Source organism: Agelaius tricolor, unplaced genomic scaffold (genome assembly GCF_023055355.1).
Source record: "Agelaius tricolor isolate 1412-34295 unplaced genomic scaffold, bAgeTri1.0.p SCAF_15, whole genome shotgun sequence".
Taxonomy (NCBI): Eukaryota; Metazoa; Chordata; class Aves; order Passeriformes; family Icteridae; genus Agelaius; species Agelaius tricolor.
Genome location: NW_027269275.1, coordinates 8,324,171 through 8,340,031, shown reverse-complemented (window position 1 = coordinate 8,340,031; position 15,861 = coordinate 8,324,171). Strand labels below are relative to the sequence as shown.

The following is a 15,861-nucleotide window of genomic DNA, read 5'->3' as shown; positions in this document are numbered from 1 at the left end:
TAGAAATAAAAACTGGAAAAGAAATAAGATGTAATATTATGATAGAGATGAAGAATGTTCAGCTTTTTCTTCTTTTGATTGCTACTTTTCTGTAATACAGAATTTGACTAATTGTGGATTTTCTTACACTATTTTGCTACAACTCAGAAGATATTCTTGTTTCATTGATGTCCTATTTCCAGCTACATCATGTTCAATGCTGGAGCTTCACTTGAAACCTTTTAAGTTTAACATTGGTTCTGTCTGCTCTAAGTGCCGAATTAATGTTTTTATATCTCATCTTTGTGATCTTTAAATTCAGCTGAGCAGAGTGTAAAAGGAAAATAAAGACCAAACAAACAAAATCCAAGCAAACCAGTCCAGTTTCCATAGTATGGATGCCTCTATCTGGGAAACTTCTGGGAGGTGGATACAACAATAATTTGAGTTGTGTCAGCTGAAGAATGGCCTCTCATCTTTTTTTCAGGATGTTTTTTGACAAAACATTTTTTTAAAATAAATATTTTTTTCAAAACTGTGCTGTAAATTTTCAACAGATTTTTCTCTTTATCTTGAATTTTATTTTTTTAACTACTGGATTCTTAAATATCTGTTAACACAGAATTGAAGAGAAATTGCAACTGAAAACATGATTCTGTAAGAGAAATTATGTAAATGGACGTTTATCTTCTGGTCAAAGGAATTGAGGAAACTCTGGCCTTCCAATATGGAATATATATCATAGTATTTTCAGTTTGCAGGGACAAAGGCATGGTGTTTGATGCATATTTGTATTTAATCAAATCTTTTAATCAAGTCTTGAGCTTGTAATTTATCTACAGCACCTTCATGTGGAAGGTGATGGCTCTGTGTGTAACTGTGTGCCAGTTCTGTCCCTCCTGTCCTATGGCTTGGTTATTCCTCAAAGCTCCAAGGGTGTTTTCATCAATGTCCTGCCCTACTCTGAGCATTTCCTACCCACACTATCAAACTGAGTTATTGGTATAACAAGATGAATGTTTGCAGTATAAGTAGAATCAAACATTTTCTATTCTCCTCTGCTCCATAGCATAATTTAAAATGAGAACATCCTTGTTCTTGTCCCTTTCTCAAACACAGGAAGGTGGTTCTTTGTCCTTGTGTGTTATCAAAAAACTTCTAAAATCACTTCAGACTGAAACTTTTGTAGAAATGTATTTAAAATGTTGAGGCTTAACTTACATTTGATATTTAGAAAACATATATCTCTGCAACTTAATTAAATTTTATCAAATCCTTCAATATTCCCATGGTTTATAATTTGCAAATTGAACACTTTCTTCCATTTAAGTTTAGAAAAAACTGTAGTCCAACAGCATTTTAATCTGTTCATGCAAGCAAAGATTCAAGATGATAACGTGTTTTAATTGTTGTTCTTGAATGATGCAGAAGGAAAACAGACACCTTCAGAAGCTGGTGCTGATTTCAGACAGATTCAATAGTTGCTGCGTTGATTTCTCTGTTCAAGAGTGGGGATTCCCTTTCCCATCTCTTGGGATGTGAACTTACTGGATTTCTATCACCTAGGCTACTTCACATCCTAAATTCTCTATCCTGGAGCAGAGAGCTGCCATGAGGATTTGGGAGGGCTTGGGTGGTGAGGTAAAGTAATTCATGAGGCAGATGGGATGTAGGAAGCCACTAAAAGTTTGGCTTTATCACTTGGAGATATTTGGGGAAGTCTGATATTTTCAGCACTCCTCCTCCCCTTATAACCCTCCTTTCCATCTCCCAGCTTGCTGATGGAATAGGGGAGGGACCCAGAGCTGCAGCTGCACAGCCATGGATGTACACACACCCCCAAAGGGAGTGCAGCCTCACAGAATTCTGGGCTGGCAGCTGAGAAAGCTTTCTTATGGTGCTGGTAGAGTATGACAGGACTTCTGGGCTGGGGCCAGTTGTGGACTGGAAAATGAATAAGGGCTTCAGTGACAGGCAAATGCTCTGGGTTTTGCATATTGGCTCAGGAGATTTCATCAAGCAATTTTACAAAATCCACTTGCCTAAATAAGCAGGTTTGGATTTCTGCAAAGCCAAGCAGTAGATGTGCCTGAGGCCTCTTGGTGCTCTCAGCACCTTTGTGGTTCATACAGAAATCTGTTTTGTAGCATGGTCATAAGCTGCATTTCTGAAACATCAGACCAGTACAAATTTCATTTATTGTGGGATAGCCAAGCAGCTGTCAGGGAGCCAGACTGAGAGGATGTTTGTGGCTGTAACCTGCAATATTTTATAGGTATAATATAAATCCAGTGTGGAAATGATTCAAGTAATTAATGTGCCAGATGAGGACCTCTCTGTATTTCAGTGCTCACAATGAACACTGTGGTTATCTCAAGTGAAACACCCAGCTCCTCAGAGCTGCACGGGCTAAGGGGCAAGCTGAGAAGGGGAATTGTTTCCCTTACACTGTGCCTTAGATTCCATGGGCTGGAGAAGTGGACTGCCTGCAATGTGAGGGTACCATGGCAGGCTGTGGCTCTGGGGGATGTGGCAGCCCAGGCTCTCAGTGCCGCAGTTCTGCTGCTGCCCCTTGGCACTCTGCTGCTCTCCCCCTGTGCCTCCCAGCGAGTGCCACTGCTGGCCTGGCCCCTGGGAGGAAGGCAGGGCTGCCAGGTCACCATGGCAACACAGAGATTTCTCCTGGAGTAGATAATGGACAGTAAATTATTACTTTTTTTCCCCACTCCATGCTCTGTGTGTCAGAACTCGAGATGCAAATAGTCATTGCTTGTTTAAATATTAAAAGGTCATTATTCTACTAAAGGTTTTGGAAATACATGGATTAAAGGCTCTTAAAGAACATTTTTGAAAACCTGCAATTTACTCAAATTTACCTAATTCTGTAAGCCTGGGATTTATTAGCCATTGTGTTAATCAACTCCCCAGTGTTGTGGTTTGTGTTAAGTACAGATTAAGATATTACTTGTGAACTCATGACTCTTCCTAAAGTCTTGCTGACAGCACAAGAGTTTAAAACTAGTTCAGAAAATTAAATAAGTTTTTATGGTGGACTTGTAATGGTGGATTGCTATTAAAGGTAATTTTTTCCCCAACTGAATGCAGGGATCAAATTACTAAGGACTTACTCTTCTCAGTATGTCAGTAAATTTCAAATTCTCTCAATATTATGGGTCAAGATGAAAGTACATTAGCAGAGGCAATCTTCAAACAAAAGACATAAATTATTAGGTTAAGGATTTTGAACAGGTCTAGTTTATATCATGTAATTTTACTCATTTAAAAAAGGTATAAATTATTCACAGCTGATTATTTCATATAAGCAGGGTTTCTGATTTTGCAGATATGAAGCTGACAAGCTTTTTTTTCTTTTTGACAGATGGGGATGGACAAAGTGAACATTTATTACCAGTCTGTGAAGATGAAAAATGTCAAAGAAGTGCCATCTACCTAACCAAGTTGGGACTGGACCAGGTAATGTGAATTTGGAATAGCAAAGACAAAGCAAACTACTGTTTTTATAAAATTATATTAAATAGAAATTCTTCAGGAAAGAAATGAAATCTCCTCACCTTAATTATAGAATACAAGAGACTTGTATTTATGTACTTGTGTGTTCCCTATCTGAAAAAATACGGGTTTGGTGAAAGAGGTTCCTAGAAGGTTTTTATAATGGATGGTTCTACTCAAAGAAATGATGGAGGCTCCTGAAGAGTCACTTTCTTGATTGCAAAACACTGCATTTGAAGCACCATAACTGTTCCAGCATGAGATGAAAAACAAGGGTTGTGCTAAGAGCTGGAAACAAATCTAATTCAAATGAGCTTGTTTAGTTTAACTTAGGGAGTTATTTTAGAGTAAAAATATATATGCACACACATATATCATTGAACCAGCCCCCACTTCTTACCCCTAATTTCTACTTTGTCTTTGTTTCTTATTAATGAAGTAAATTTCCAGGTGGTATAGAACACTTGTTTAGGCTGTGTGTCTTCAGGACTGGGTATCTGTTAAATTGTTGGAGGGTTTTTTGTTCATGACACTACTGGTTTTCAAAGACTGGTTATAATTCATGGAATAGATTATTATATGTTCATTTATTTAAGCCTGCATTCATCTGGTTTAAGTATTTACAGTGCCCTAATTTATAATAAAGTTGCAGCATACAGTAAATTAGCCAGATGTCTGTTGGATGGCTTAATAAATGTTTTACTAAATTCATATTTTGCAATGTGAACCTAAAGGCCAAGGTGATATAAAAAGTGCTTGTAGCTGACAGCAAAACCCACTGTAGGGTACTCAGAGAAAATTGCAATGTGTGCCGTACATGTTGCTAACCATGTTATGAATTACTGATAATTCCCTCACTGAAAAATTTTACATTGAATTTTGCTAAAAGTAGTACCCTCTCTGATCTAAAATTCAGAATTTATAGCTGAACTTGTTACAGTCTGCAGCCCAAGTTTAGAGTTAGATTTTCTCTTTTAAAGAATCAAAATTTATAGAACACAGGCTGTAGCCTACTAGTGAGGAAAATCACTCTGTGTAGGAAAGGGAAGCACATAGCTCCCAGTCAGTGCAGGGGGGATGGCTGGGATGGGACATGACATCAGAGTATTAAAGAATAACTCTGGATTGGGTAATTTATATCTTTCAGCCTTCTGAGCTCAGCAGCTCTGTTCTCAAAGCCCCCTTTTGCTGTGCACGCTGTTTGGTTGGTTCTGGGTTGTTGCTTTCTTGTTTTGGTTTGGGTTTATTTTTTTTCCATTCATTCACCCCCTCTACACACAGAACACAGCCAATGGATTGGAGCATTGCTGGGTGCTGGGGTACAGCAGAGTTGGAGTCAGAGCCTTTGCACAAAGCAGGGGGATGCTCAGTTTGTGATCCTTGCTCCAGGAGAACCAGGCTGTGTGGAACAGGGGTGGCTGGGCTGCTCCTTGGCAAAGGACAGCTGCACTTGAGCCCTCAGTTTACTTCCTTACTCTGCATAATATAAGAATTAAAAGGAATTTGAGTTTTGCTCCTCAAGTAAATTAGAGACAAATGTTCTAAATTAAAGTAATTTCACTGTAGAAAGTGAACCCCACACAAACAGCTGGAACCACTGGGAGCAGTGGGGTCTGAGGACCCTGTTGGTCAGGGATGTTCAGAAAAGGAAGGGGTGCAGTAGTGCCAGAGGAAGGTGTGGGTCAGTTTGCATCATTTCAGAATGTTTCAGGATAGAGTCTGTTATTGTAACCTGCTCTGATCTAACATTGCATACAGCCAGTTTTTATCATGCTTCATAAGTTCAGTTTTTTGACAATAAAAACTACTAGTTTGAATAAACTACTTAGTCACAAATACATCAGATAGTTAACCTATATTTAATTTGTTTACTCAATTTAGCAATTTCACTGTGTTGTTTCAATTTAAAAAAAAATCCAAGTGATAATGACTTTTGAGATAAAAATTAGCAATTAAATATTGCCCCTTTATTTTAAATAGCAAAGAATCCAAAAGATTCTTACCCTGCTAGGAAAAAAGTGTTAACAAGTATTTGGACTTACCTAGAAACGTTAAAGCAATTTTCCCTCCCTATTTTTAGAATGACTTTAATTAAAAATGACAGTATCAAATGGCATGCAATAATCACTTATTCTGGTCTAACCTTTTAAAGAATTCTGTCTGGAATACTCTTTTCTTGTACTCATCTGGAGGTGATGCAGCTTTTTGCTTTTGAAACTTTTTCTCTTTTCTTTTCTGAAACAGTGAAAAGTATCATCTCTTCATTCTGCAGCTTTTCCCATGTGTTGCATGCTTCCTTCAGGTAGAAATCTATTCAAATATGCCAATTCTTATATTTATTTGGAAGTAAAATGTTTCATTTCACTGAATTTGGTCATTGTGAGGTCAGATGATAAGATTTAACTAAATCAGTTACTCTTCATGAGAAATGATAAACATAAACTTTGTGGCAACAGACTGGAATAGATTCTGTTCACCAATCACTTGACACCAATCCCACAGTTTGAGGGAAATAATAAGGGGCCCTTGTAGTGGGCAGAATGTGTTTCAACAAGGGGATGGTACTGGTGGGGAATCTGTGGGAAACTGAGAAATTGCAAGACTATTATTGAAAAAATAGAAGATTGTATCTCCATTGTCTTTTTTCCATTTTTGCTGTGGGGTTTTGTGGCTTATTTTTTTTAGTTAAGGGTATAGTAACAAATTCTTGTTTTCAGAATTTCTTTTTTCTTTATAAGAAACTGATCTTGAACCTGAAAGACCTCAGATGAGATTACAGTCTCATTAAAACATACTTTGCCTATTGGGCCTGGTTCTGTCCTTCCTGCTTGTTTGCTGTAGCATTTGAGAAAACCAAATGAGAAACAGTTACTGCAGTTCCATGATGGTGTGTGAAGCTTTGGGATGAAATGCATAAAAGTCAGAAATACACATCTGTACAGTTAGTGGCTCTAAAGCTTACACTGAGGAGAGGCAGGCAATGACATGTCAGGCTTTGGAGTTGCTCCAGAAAGATCTTGTCTGTCAGGATATTTCTCCTGATGTCTTTGGCCCAACTGGATGGCTACTGGAAAGCCAGGCCAAGCTAGGAGAATTATTTCAAGGATAACCTTTCATCATAGGTTTTAATTTATGTGATGCTGGTTGGGGGGGATTAAGTGTTAGGAATATCTCAGATTTTTTTCTTTCAGATGATGGAGCAGAAGTAAAGGCCAACAAAATACACATGAGTGGCTTAAGAAGATACAGACCTCCTAAGGTTTTAAAGGAATGTGAATGTTTCCATAGCAACAGCAGAACTGCTGTCAGATCCAAGTGGAATCCTATATGCTGTTTCAGATTGTGGCAGGTGTTAGGACACCTCAGACTTCTTTAAATTCACCTGCAATAACTACAGTCTAATCTGGGAAATGTTTTGAAGTCCTTGGTACTGTTTAATGTAGGAACTCTAGATACTGTGATATTCTTAGAGATGACTAATTCTTCTTTAATTTTGCCAAGTATTCTGTATGATTTTTCATTTGTTTCCTGAGGCAAACACTATTATTTCAGTCCCTTCATCTGAGAGTTTCTTTGTGGGCTTGATGATTCTCATAACCTTTTTCTGTACAATAGGAAGGTTATAGCTTTATTCCTCTAGGAAATGGAGCAGGTCTGAAGAAGAACACAGCAGTGCATGCTGCAGCAAACCCCGGGTCTTCATGGTGTCATTCTCTAGGCTAGAGAGGGAGGTGACAGCATCAATTATCAGCTGCACTCAGTCAGTGTCAGAAGTTTTTCCTCATTCCTGTGTAACAGTTTAAAGGGGGAAATGGATTCAGCTGCTGTAGTTTTTATAAATGTCATATTCTGCAAGATCCTCTCATCATTTCTAAGTTGTTTCTGAAAGCAGCTGGGGGCTATGGGCATTGAAAACATGACTTTTACTGCTTTGGTTACTTTCTTCTGTGATTCTGAACCAATGCTGTGGATTGTCACCTTCTGGGCTTTGAGCACCATAAGTTAATGGTGTAAAGCACAGTAATTTCCTCAGCTGTTAAGGGATTCAGGTGCCCCTTGCATGCACTGAGAGCCTAATGCATGCTGAAATCCTGAGTTATTTGCTGTGTGCAGCTGAAGTGCAGTGCACTGAGAGAGGGAGCCCCAGGGAAAGGACCTGGGGTGCTGCTGGAGCTGGGGCAGCTCTTTCAGGCCACTCCTGATGCTGATCTTTGGCATTCCCAGGAAATGCATTGGCCAGGAAGGGGCTACTCATGTCCCAGCTTTGTGACTCTCAGCTGGCTCCCTGCCTGTGTTCTGTGGCCTGGAAGCAGCAGCTGGCTGGGGCTGGGTTTGTGCTGCCTGGGTTTCTGGCCATAATTTAAAAATGGAAACATGTTAATCCCACAGGTTGGGCTCAAAGACCTGCTCACAGGCTTTTGAGCAAGAGAAGTGCCTTCCCTAATGCATGGCAAAGTGTGGACTTGGTAAGGAATGAGCCCTTGACAGTAACCACAAGGAACTTTACATTTTTCTCAAATCCCCACATCTTTTTCAAAACTAAAATGATGCTGTTTTCACAGAGCAGGAAAGCATTCTCCATTCTACTTCTTGATAAACAAATGTTTGAAGAGTTTGAATAGGAAAATTTTCAAGCACTTAAATATTTTTCCTACAAATCATATATATTTAGCCTACAAATCATTATTTGAAGGATCCAAAATATCTATATAAATATTTTAAGTGATGTTAGCAGTGATGCTATGCAGAAGAATTTAACAGAAAAGGAAGAAGTGAATCTGATTTCTCTGACTGAATTTTATGTGTTCATTTAAAAAATTAAAGACAAATTTTTTGTCTTTCTCATTTGAGCTGTGTAGGAGAAATCATATGATCAGAAAACTGGAAAAAATAGCTTCATATGTCCTCATTATACCCTCCTATTTCTATCTTAGAAATTAAAAAATTAGTTTTAGTCTTTTCCTAGAAACATAGTAACAGCAAATATGAAGCTTAAAGTAATTGTCTGGATTATCAAATACAAAATAAGCAGGAGATTTATATTGTTGACAAACATATTTTCATTTTTTCTGCCTTTTGTACTTAACTATATGTCCTGAGGCACAGGAACAATTAATTTTGCATTACATTACCCAATAGTGGAGTTTGTAGTAGAAATCTACAGAAGGAGTTTCACTAAAAACATGGATTACTCTGAATTTAAACTGTCAGTAAGGCACAGCTGGTGCTGGGATGTGGTCTGGTTATGCATCAAACAAGGCTGATGTTCTGGGATGTTACTTTGAGCTGCTTTTGGGAAAAGCCCCACAGCTGCTGCAGTGCAGGGATGGATTTGCTCTGTGGTGTCAGTGGTGCTGATGCTTGGTGGCAATAGGTGGTGTTGTGCTCACCTGTTGTTTTGTATCTCATTGTAGACCTTAGGAATGTGAAATTGCATTCTATTAATCACTCTGAATAGAGTAAAAAGAGAAACAAATTTGTATTTGTACCTAAAAATTCATTTTTAATTTTGTCTCTTTAAGATAGTATTACCATACCTGGGAACATTTAGAAAGTATATGATGGATATAATTGGATTTTACTGCAATGACTGTGTGAATGATACCATGTAAAGTAAAAGCTATATTGTATTTCATGGTTCTGATTCCAATCACTGTTTTTCAAAATTAGACTATTTTGCAATAATATTGTTTCATCTGTCTTCTGCATGACAAATAAGTGCTAAGAAATCCAATCCTCTGAAAAATTTCCCTCAGGGTGAGAGTATTGTCCTCATTTTCTGTTTCTTAGATTTTCTAAGCCTTCAGCAGCTCCAGGTAACTAATTAGACACGTGCATGTCGTGGGTGTGAGGGTCCAGGTGTGTTTGGTGTCAGCTGTTGCAGTCAGGGTTCAGCTCAGAGCCGTGGCACACGCTGGGTGGGTGCAGTGACAGGCAGGACTGGCCAGGCTCCTCAGCCACCTCTGGGCTGCACACAGCACCCACCTCAGTGCACTGCTGCAGGCACTTGGGGGCTTCTCCCACCTGCCTGGGGTGGTTGGTGCTCCCAAGGGAGCAGTCCAGTGTCACACACAGTTACCATGTGGCAGGAGTGTTGCTGACCACTGGACTGTGCAGCAAGGGAGTCTTTCCATGGCAGGATATGATACTGTCATGGTCTCATTGTGCTTCCTGAAGCAGCTGAATTGAGGCTTGGGTGAGAGAGATGTAAGATCTGTTAAGTGCTTTTGATGTTGGTGATAGTGATCCTTTAAGATGGCACCCCTCTGTCCTTTTGAAGGCATTGTCAGTTAGTTAATGTATAAAATTACTCCTGACTTTTAGAATGACACTGATGTTTGTTTCTGTAGCATTGAAATGTTAACCCTGGCACTTCAGCTTCATACTAACTTGCAAAATTACCTTGATTTTAATTAAGATAAATTTTTATTTAGCACCTCGGTAGTACTTTGGAAAGTAAGTGCAGATGCATTCTATTTCCTGTCCTGGAGAAATTATACTTTGCATTTCTTTTGTAGTTTCAGTTTGATACTTTAATCTTAATTTCTTATCAAACAGTTCAGTATCTGATGCTTCTGGGGATATAAGAGAGGAATTGAAGCTCTTGAACTTCTAAATATCCATGAATAATAAAATTGTTCAAGCTGAAACAAACCTTAGGAGATCCAGCCTTCTGCTTTAAGCAGGAGCAAACTGAATTCAGACCATGTTGTTTAAAGCTTTGCCCAGACAGATTTTGAAAACCCCTAAGGACAAAGATCCTGCAACTTCTCAGAGCCTCGTTTGCTGTTTAATTAGGTTGTTTATCTCTAGTCAGAACCTCCCTCGTGTCAGTCTGACCATTTTCTCTGGCTCTTCTGCCATGTATCACAGCAGAGAGCCTGGCTCCTTCTCCTCAGCTTTAGTGATGCCTATTGCATTGCCTGCAATTCCAGGGGAAAAAAAGAGACTCAAGATCTCATGGCCCTGATGGTTTGGTCTTACCTACATTTAAAGATTAGTAGAAATTCCTGGCTAGCCTGAATTTCAGTTAAGGTGTTCCTGAATATTTCCATATTCTGGTTGTATTCTTACAACCTGAACTATATTTTCCTGTTCTAGAATAGCTGAGTGCATAAAAAATACTTCAAATTATTTTTTTCTTTTGGTGACAGAGTTAGGAAATAATCCTTACTTGTAAATGGTTAAGAATCCTGATGCAGTGGTGTCAGCTGTTTGAAATAGAACTATTGTTTAAATAAACAAAATTAATTTCTTTACTTAGTTGTTCTTTTTTGTTTTGTTTTGTTTTGTTTTACAGTGGATTCCAGTTTTGCAAGACTTCAGAAATAAAGACACAGTCTGGGGCTTTGTACCATATCAAAATGACAAATCTTCAGCAGAAATTTCATTTCCAATTACACTTCACATTGGAGATTACAATATGGATGGCTACCCTGATGCACTTGCTATATTGAAGAACACTTCTGGAAGGTAATGCAAACCTAGAAATAAAGCCATCAGATTCATGTTCAATCATCAGTCATAGAAATTGCTAACTTTAGTGCATCTCATTCATTTTATCAAGTGAACAAGACTTTTGATCTCTGCTAAGTGTTTTCTGTTGAACCCAAGAGTGTATTTACGTGCTGCATTCAGAATGCATCCTTGTATAGGCTCAGACTGGGACTCTGGCTGGGGAATTCCATCAGGGACTGCAGTATGAGGCAGCATCTGAGGTACTCCTCCCAGAGCTCAGGGGCTGATTCTCTCCCTTTCCTTTCCCACATCATCTGTAAATTCCTGATTTCAGCTGTCAGTGCTCACTAGTAGCACCAGGCTGTGTGAGCTGGGGAGTCTGTTCTGTGCTGTCTCATGGAGTGAGCACTGACTGGTGACTGCTGGAAAATGCAGTCAGTAGTGCTTTGCCCTTTTTGAGAACCAGGAATGTACCAGTGATTTTTACATTGTCCAAGAGAACTGAAAATAAATAACACACACACCCAAGCCCCTCAAAAAAGAAACTTCTAACCCTTCTTCTTAATTTTTTCAGTGTAATCTTCTCATCCTCTGTTTTTTTAAAATTTTTTCTTCATTGCTTGCTTTCCCACTACTTTTTACTGCTACCATCTGGTGCTAGGTGGGAGAGGGCATGTGGGGATGCTCTCAGGGAGCCTGTTGTACACAGAGGGGTCAGTGATCCGTGTAAGAGCTGACCTGAGTAGGTGCATTCCGAGCTGCTGAGCACGTGCTGCCGGTGATGGAACGGAGCAGCCCATGGGCAGCTCCCACCTGGCACCTGGGCATGCTGCTGCTGCCGTGTCCTTATCTTTACCTTCAAGTGCAGAGCATGTTTGCACGTGAACATGCTTCTGCTTGACAATAGGGATGATGAATAGACTTGTTCACTTGGGAGAAAAGCTGAGAGCCCCAGAGACCAGGCTGCCAGGGAAGCTCAACAGAGGCAGGATGTGTGCACGTGAGTGCAGTCTGTGCTGCACAGCTGACTGCCAGCCTCTGCAGGGATGGAACTTTATTTGTGCTGTTCCCTTTTGCTTCATGCCATCACTTGTAAAAGGTACTTTAACCCTTGCTTTGTGGAGTCTTAATGTCTTCCTTTGTTCCCTTTTCCTTCACATCATCACTTGTAAAAGGTACTTTAACCCGTGCTTTGTGGAGTCTTAATGTCTTCCTTGCTCGACAAATACTTGCACTAATGCATTACAAAGCAGAATAAGTCTCTCATAGGTGTATTTGTTATCTTCCTCTACATGGTATTTTGAATGATCTTGGGTACAGGTTCATAGTTTGAATGTATACTCAATATGGAAAACAAGTGAGGACCTCACTTTGATGCATCTGATAGTTAGAGGATTTGGTGCTGAGTCCAAGAAGTCAATTCAGGTCTTCTAGTGGTTGTCTAAACATGAGTCAACTCACTGACATTTTTGTGTTAGAACTCTTCAGATAGTGACACACCTAAAAATGACCCAGTTTGAAGAGTAGCGTGCCTGTGTTCAGCCTACATGATGTGATTCATGACAAGGCTGTGAGCAGCTGAGCTCTGTCTGTACCTCTGAGCCTTAAAATAACAGCAGAGCAGCTGTTTCTATTCAGACACGGCAGACGAGAAGGAGGTGATGCTGGTAGGACCCAGAGCTTGCCAGGCAAAGTTAAAGCACTCAGGCTCTGAATGTCAGGTGTTTCACTGCAGACTTTCCTCAGCTGGGACTTTGCATCTTCTATTCAGCAGTCATTGAACAAGGCTGCAGACAGTCCAGAGAGCAAGCTAGGACCAGCCTTCCCTTTGCCAAAGTAACACAGTGACGTGGGAACTGTAAAGTTGCTGTCTTTGCTTTTGCCTAAGCCTCAGAAATCTCGTGTTTTGATACACAGCATGTGTATCCTGATAGCTGGATGGGCTGCATGAAGGTGTATGGAGCTCAAAAATGTACCTGAAGCTGTTTTAAGTCTTAGGAGCCTCTGTCCTCTGGCTGGAGTATAATTACAGCAATGTAATGTCGTGTAAAATCATTAAACAGTTTGTAAATAGTTACTCCTGTAGAAGCCCAGAAGTCACCTATGTCTTGTTGCAATGAACTACTGTGATACACTTTTATTCTCCTTGCTTCTGAATTTGTTTGCTTATTCAGTTGAGTGCATTCAAAATTATTTTTAAACTTGACATCAAAGTTGAGTGACACAATAAGGCATAAGGACTGAAAGCACTGGCAGATGATGTGACAAGCTATTAAAAAGGAGATTCAGAAAACTGAGGAATTCTGGCAAAAACAGAGTAAAGTAACCTAAAATCAAGAAATACATTGCATGTTAACGTTGTATCTATCCAGTATTTGTATAGAAGTAATGGAAGCATGCTTTTGTAGATTGAGATGGGAGCAAAAGTCACTTTTTTTTACTCTCACTATGAAATGACACATTCAATAATAATTCATTGGTTCTGAGAGACTTAAGCAAATACTTTCTTTTAAAATGTATAACTGGGTCACTGATTGGAGAGTATTAAAACAGTGTGGGAATTAAATTAAAAGCTGTCCTTAAATTAGAGCAAATTAAAATGAAAACCTTATTTAATCAATTTTAAACACTTCTGGATCAAGCTGTTTATTTCTTTCTCTGAAGCCTTTCATGCTACATCTACAGATCTAATTTCAGTGATTGATTACTGTGATTAAATGATAAAAGCATTTTTATAAACTCTTGACCTCAATCTGTGCTATCGTTTAGGAAGCCTGGTTTCTACTTGCTGTCTGTAATGTAAAGAAATTAAAGCAGGCAGAAACAATTTTGTTCATCTGAAGGCATACCAACACATGATAATGGAAGAAAAGGATTAAAATCAATTATATGCCTCCATCACAATTCAGGAAAGTACTTTCAGATCAAATCCTTACAAATCCCTACAAAAGACTGAAATAAAGATACCACAGTTGGGCATAATGTTGGTTTAGTGTCCTGCCCAGTGAACAAGTCAAGAAAATTATCAATAGCTTCAACTATTGCCACAGCTGTTTTAAGACTCTGCTGTTTCATCTCCTGCCATAATCCTCTGATTTGGAATTACACTGTGTAATATTCTGACAGTGTGGAGACATTTCTTTACCAGAAACAGCAAAAAGGAGTCTCACTTGTGGTTGCAGGTATTGTGGGGGGTTGAACCTTTTGAGCCTTTATTAAGACTCAATAAATTCCATCAGGTACTCAATAAATTCCAACAGGTGAAGGTGCTAAATGCACTGTAGATCTTTACATATTTATCTGTTCAGTCTGAATTCTTGTAACTTGTTACTTGAGTCAAAACCTGCACATTAGAATTCAAGTCCACAGGTTTTTCTTCAGGCTAGATATATACATGAATTCTGTATTAGAAATTGTGTGTGTATATAGAATAATAATAGGTGAAGGGATTTTATCAGTAGTTAGTAATTGGTTCAGCTATACCTCCTGTCTTACCTAAATGAATTCATTTTTTCACATGCTGATTTTAAATTGGCTCTGGTAACATTGGAATTGTAAGTACTGCATGTGAGTTTATAAGCATCTATCTCCCATCTAATTAGATGAAAGGAATTTTGTTTAACAATTGTTTCCAATTAGACACTAGTAATTGGCATCTGGCATTGCAAATATGTAATCTAAGTCTTTCAAATCCATTTTTATTCAAAGGGAATGTTTTTCACTGGCCAAGTTGACAATACTTTATCTCTGATACAGTTGATAACAGTAAAGACTGAAACTTGGAGACAAAAAACAGCTGGATATGGAAAGTTGAATAAAAAACTTCTAAGTATGATAGACTTCTAGAAAGTTTTCTAGGTGTTCATGCTCAGTTTTAAATTAATGTGTATATATATATATTAATCCTTTATATGGAAGGACTCTTATTCGACCAAATTATCTCTTCCTAAATCATTATTAGTTGTCACTTGTCAGAAGGAAGGTTGGATAGAGGACTTCTTTTAAATGAAGGATTGATGAGCACCTTGTAATTGAGCAAATCTAAAAACCAGAGGCAAATTCAATTATTCTGAACGTCTGGAGTAAGATAGTGATGATTTAGATGTCCCTGGTATGAATTAAATGAACTACCCTAAAACTGACAGCATGAGAGATGTATGAAATTAGCAGTAAATATTTAATTCTAATTGCAAAGGAATATGTTAAAATAAAACTAAAATAAGACTTCAGTCTTTCTTTGGTGTTAAGCCTTATTAAATCTCCCTTTCCTGCATAGATGACTTTGGTCAGAAGGTACCAAGTTGGGATATAATGTCCTTTGGAATAAAGCTGTACACCATTTATCTGCAGCTGTGTATTGGTGTGTATAGCTGAGAATCTGAAGTGCTGCAAATGGCACGTTAAGCGCAATAGGCTGGTCTTAGTTCAGAGTTCTTGTGCTCTCTCTTGTAGCATTGAAGCTGAGTTGTTTGGTATTGACTGTTACACTTTGTAGAGCACTTTAGCATTGATTTTTTAGGTTTTACCATTACAGTAGTGTCTGTCTTTATAGGCTTTCAAGGACATTGCTTTGTCATTTTAAGGATGCAGATGATTATCTTTGTTACAGGGAGATTCTTTCTGATGGGAACTCTTCAAAATTTTGTTCAAAAGAATAGGAAGGTCATAAGCTTGCACTTATTTATTATAGTATGTATCAGAAATGAAACATAGCAGTAGATACTTTGATTCTAGGGCTCCTTGTGTATCACAGGCTTAAATCATAGAAGAATTCAACTGGCAGCTGACAGGCCAAATCCAGATGTCTCCCAGGAACAACCTGAGCAGCTGAGGAGGCAGAGAACAGCAGGTTCTTTCCCCCCTGCAGAAAATCAGGGCTTGCAACTCCTGTTGCTGCAGCGTGGCCTGCACAGC

General features: G+C 38.8%; 1 protein-coding gene across 1 annotated transcript in view; it reads left to right on the top strand.

Moving 5' to 3' along the window:
• ITFG1 (integrin alpha FG-GAP repeat containing 1) overlaps positions 1-15,861 on the top strand; it is a 72,071-nt gene that overhangs the window by 32,309 nt on the left and 23,901 nt on the right. The window contains exons 9-10 of the mRNA XM_071440342.1: positions 3,359-3,453; positions 10,790-10,962. Of these exons, the coding sequence (XP_071296443.1) occupies positions 3,359-3,453; positions 10,790-10,962 (268 nt within the window). The remainder of the gene's footprint in view (positions 1-3,358; positions 3,454-10,789; positions 10,963-15,861) is intronic.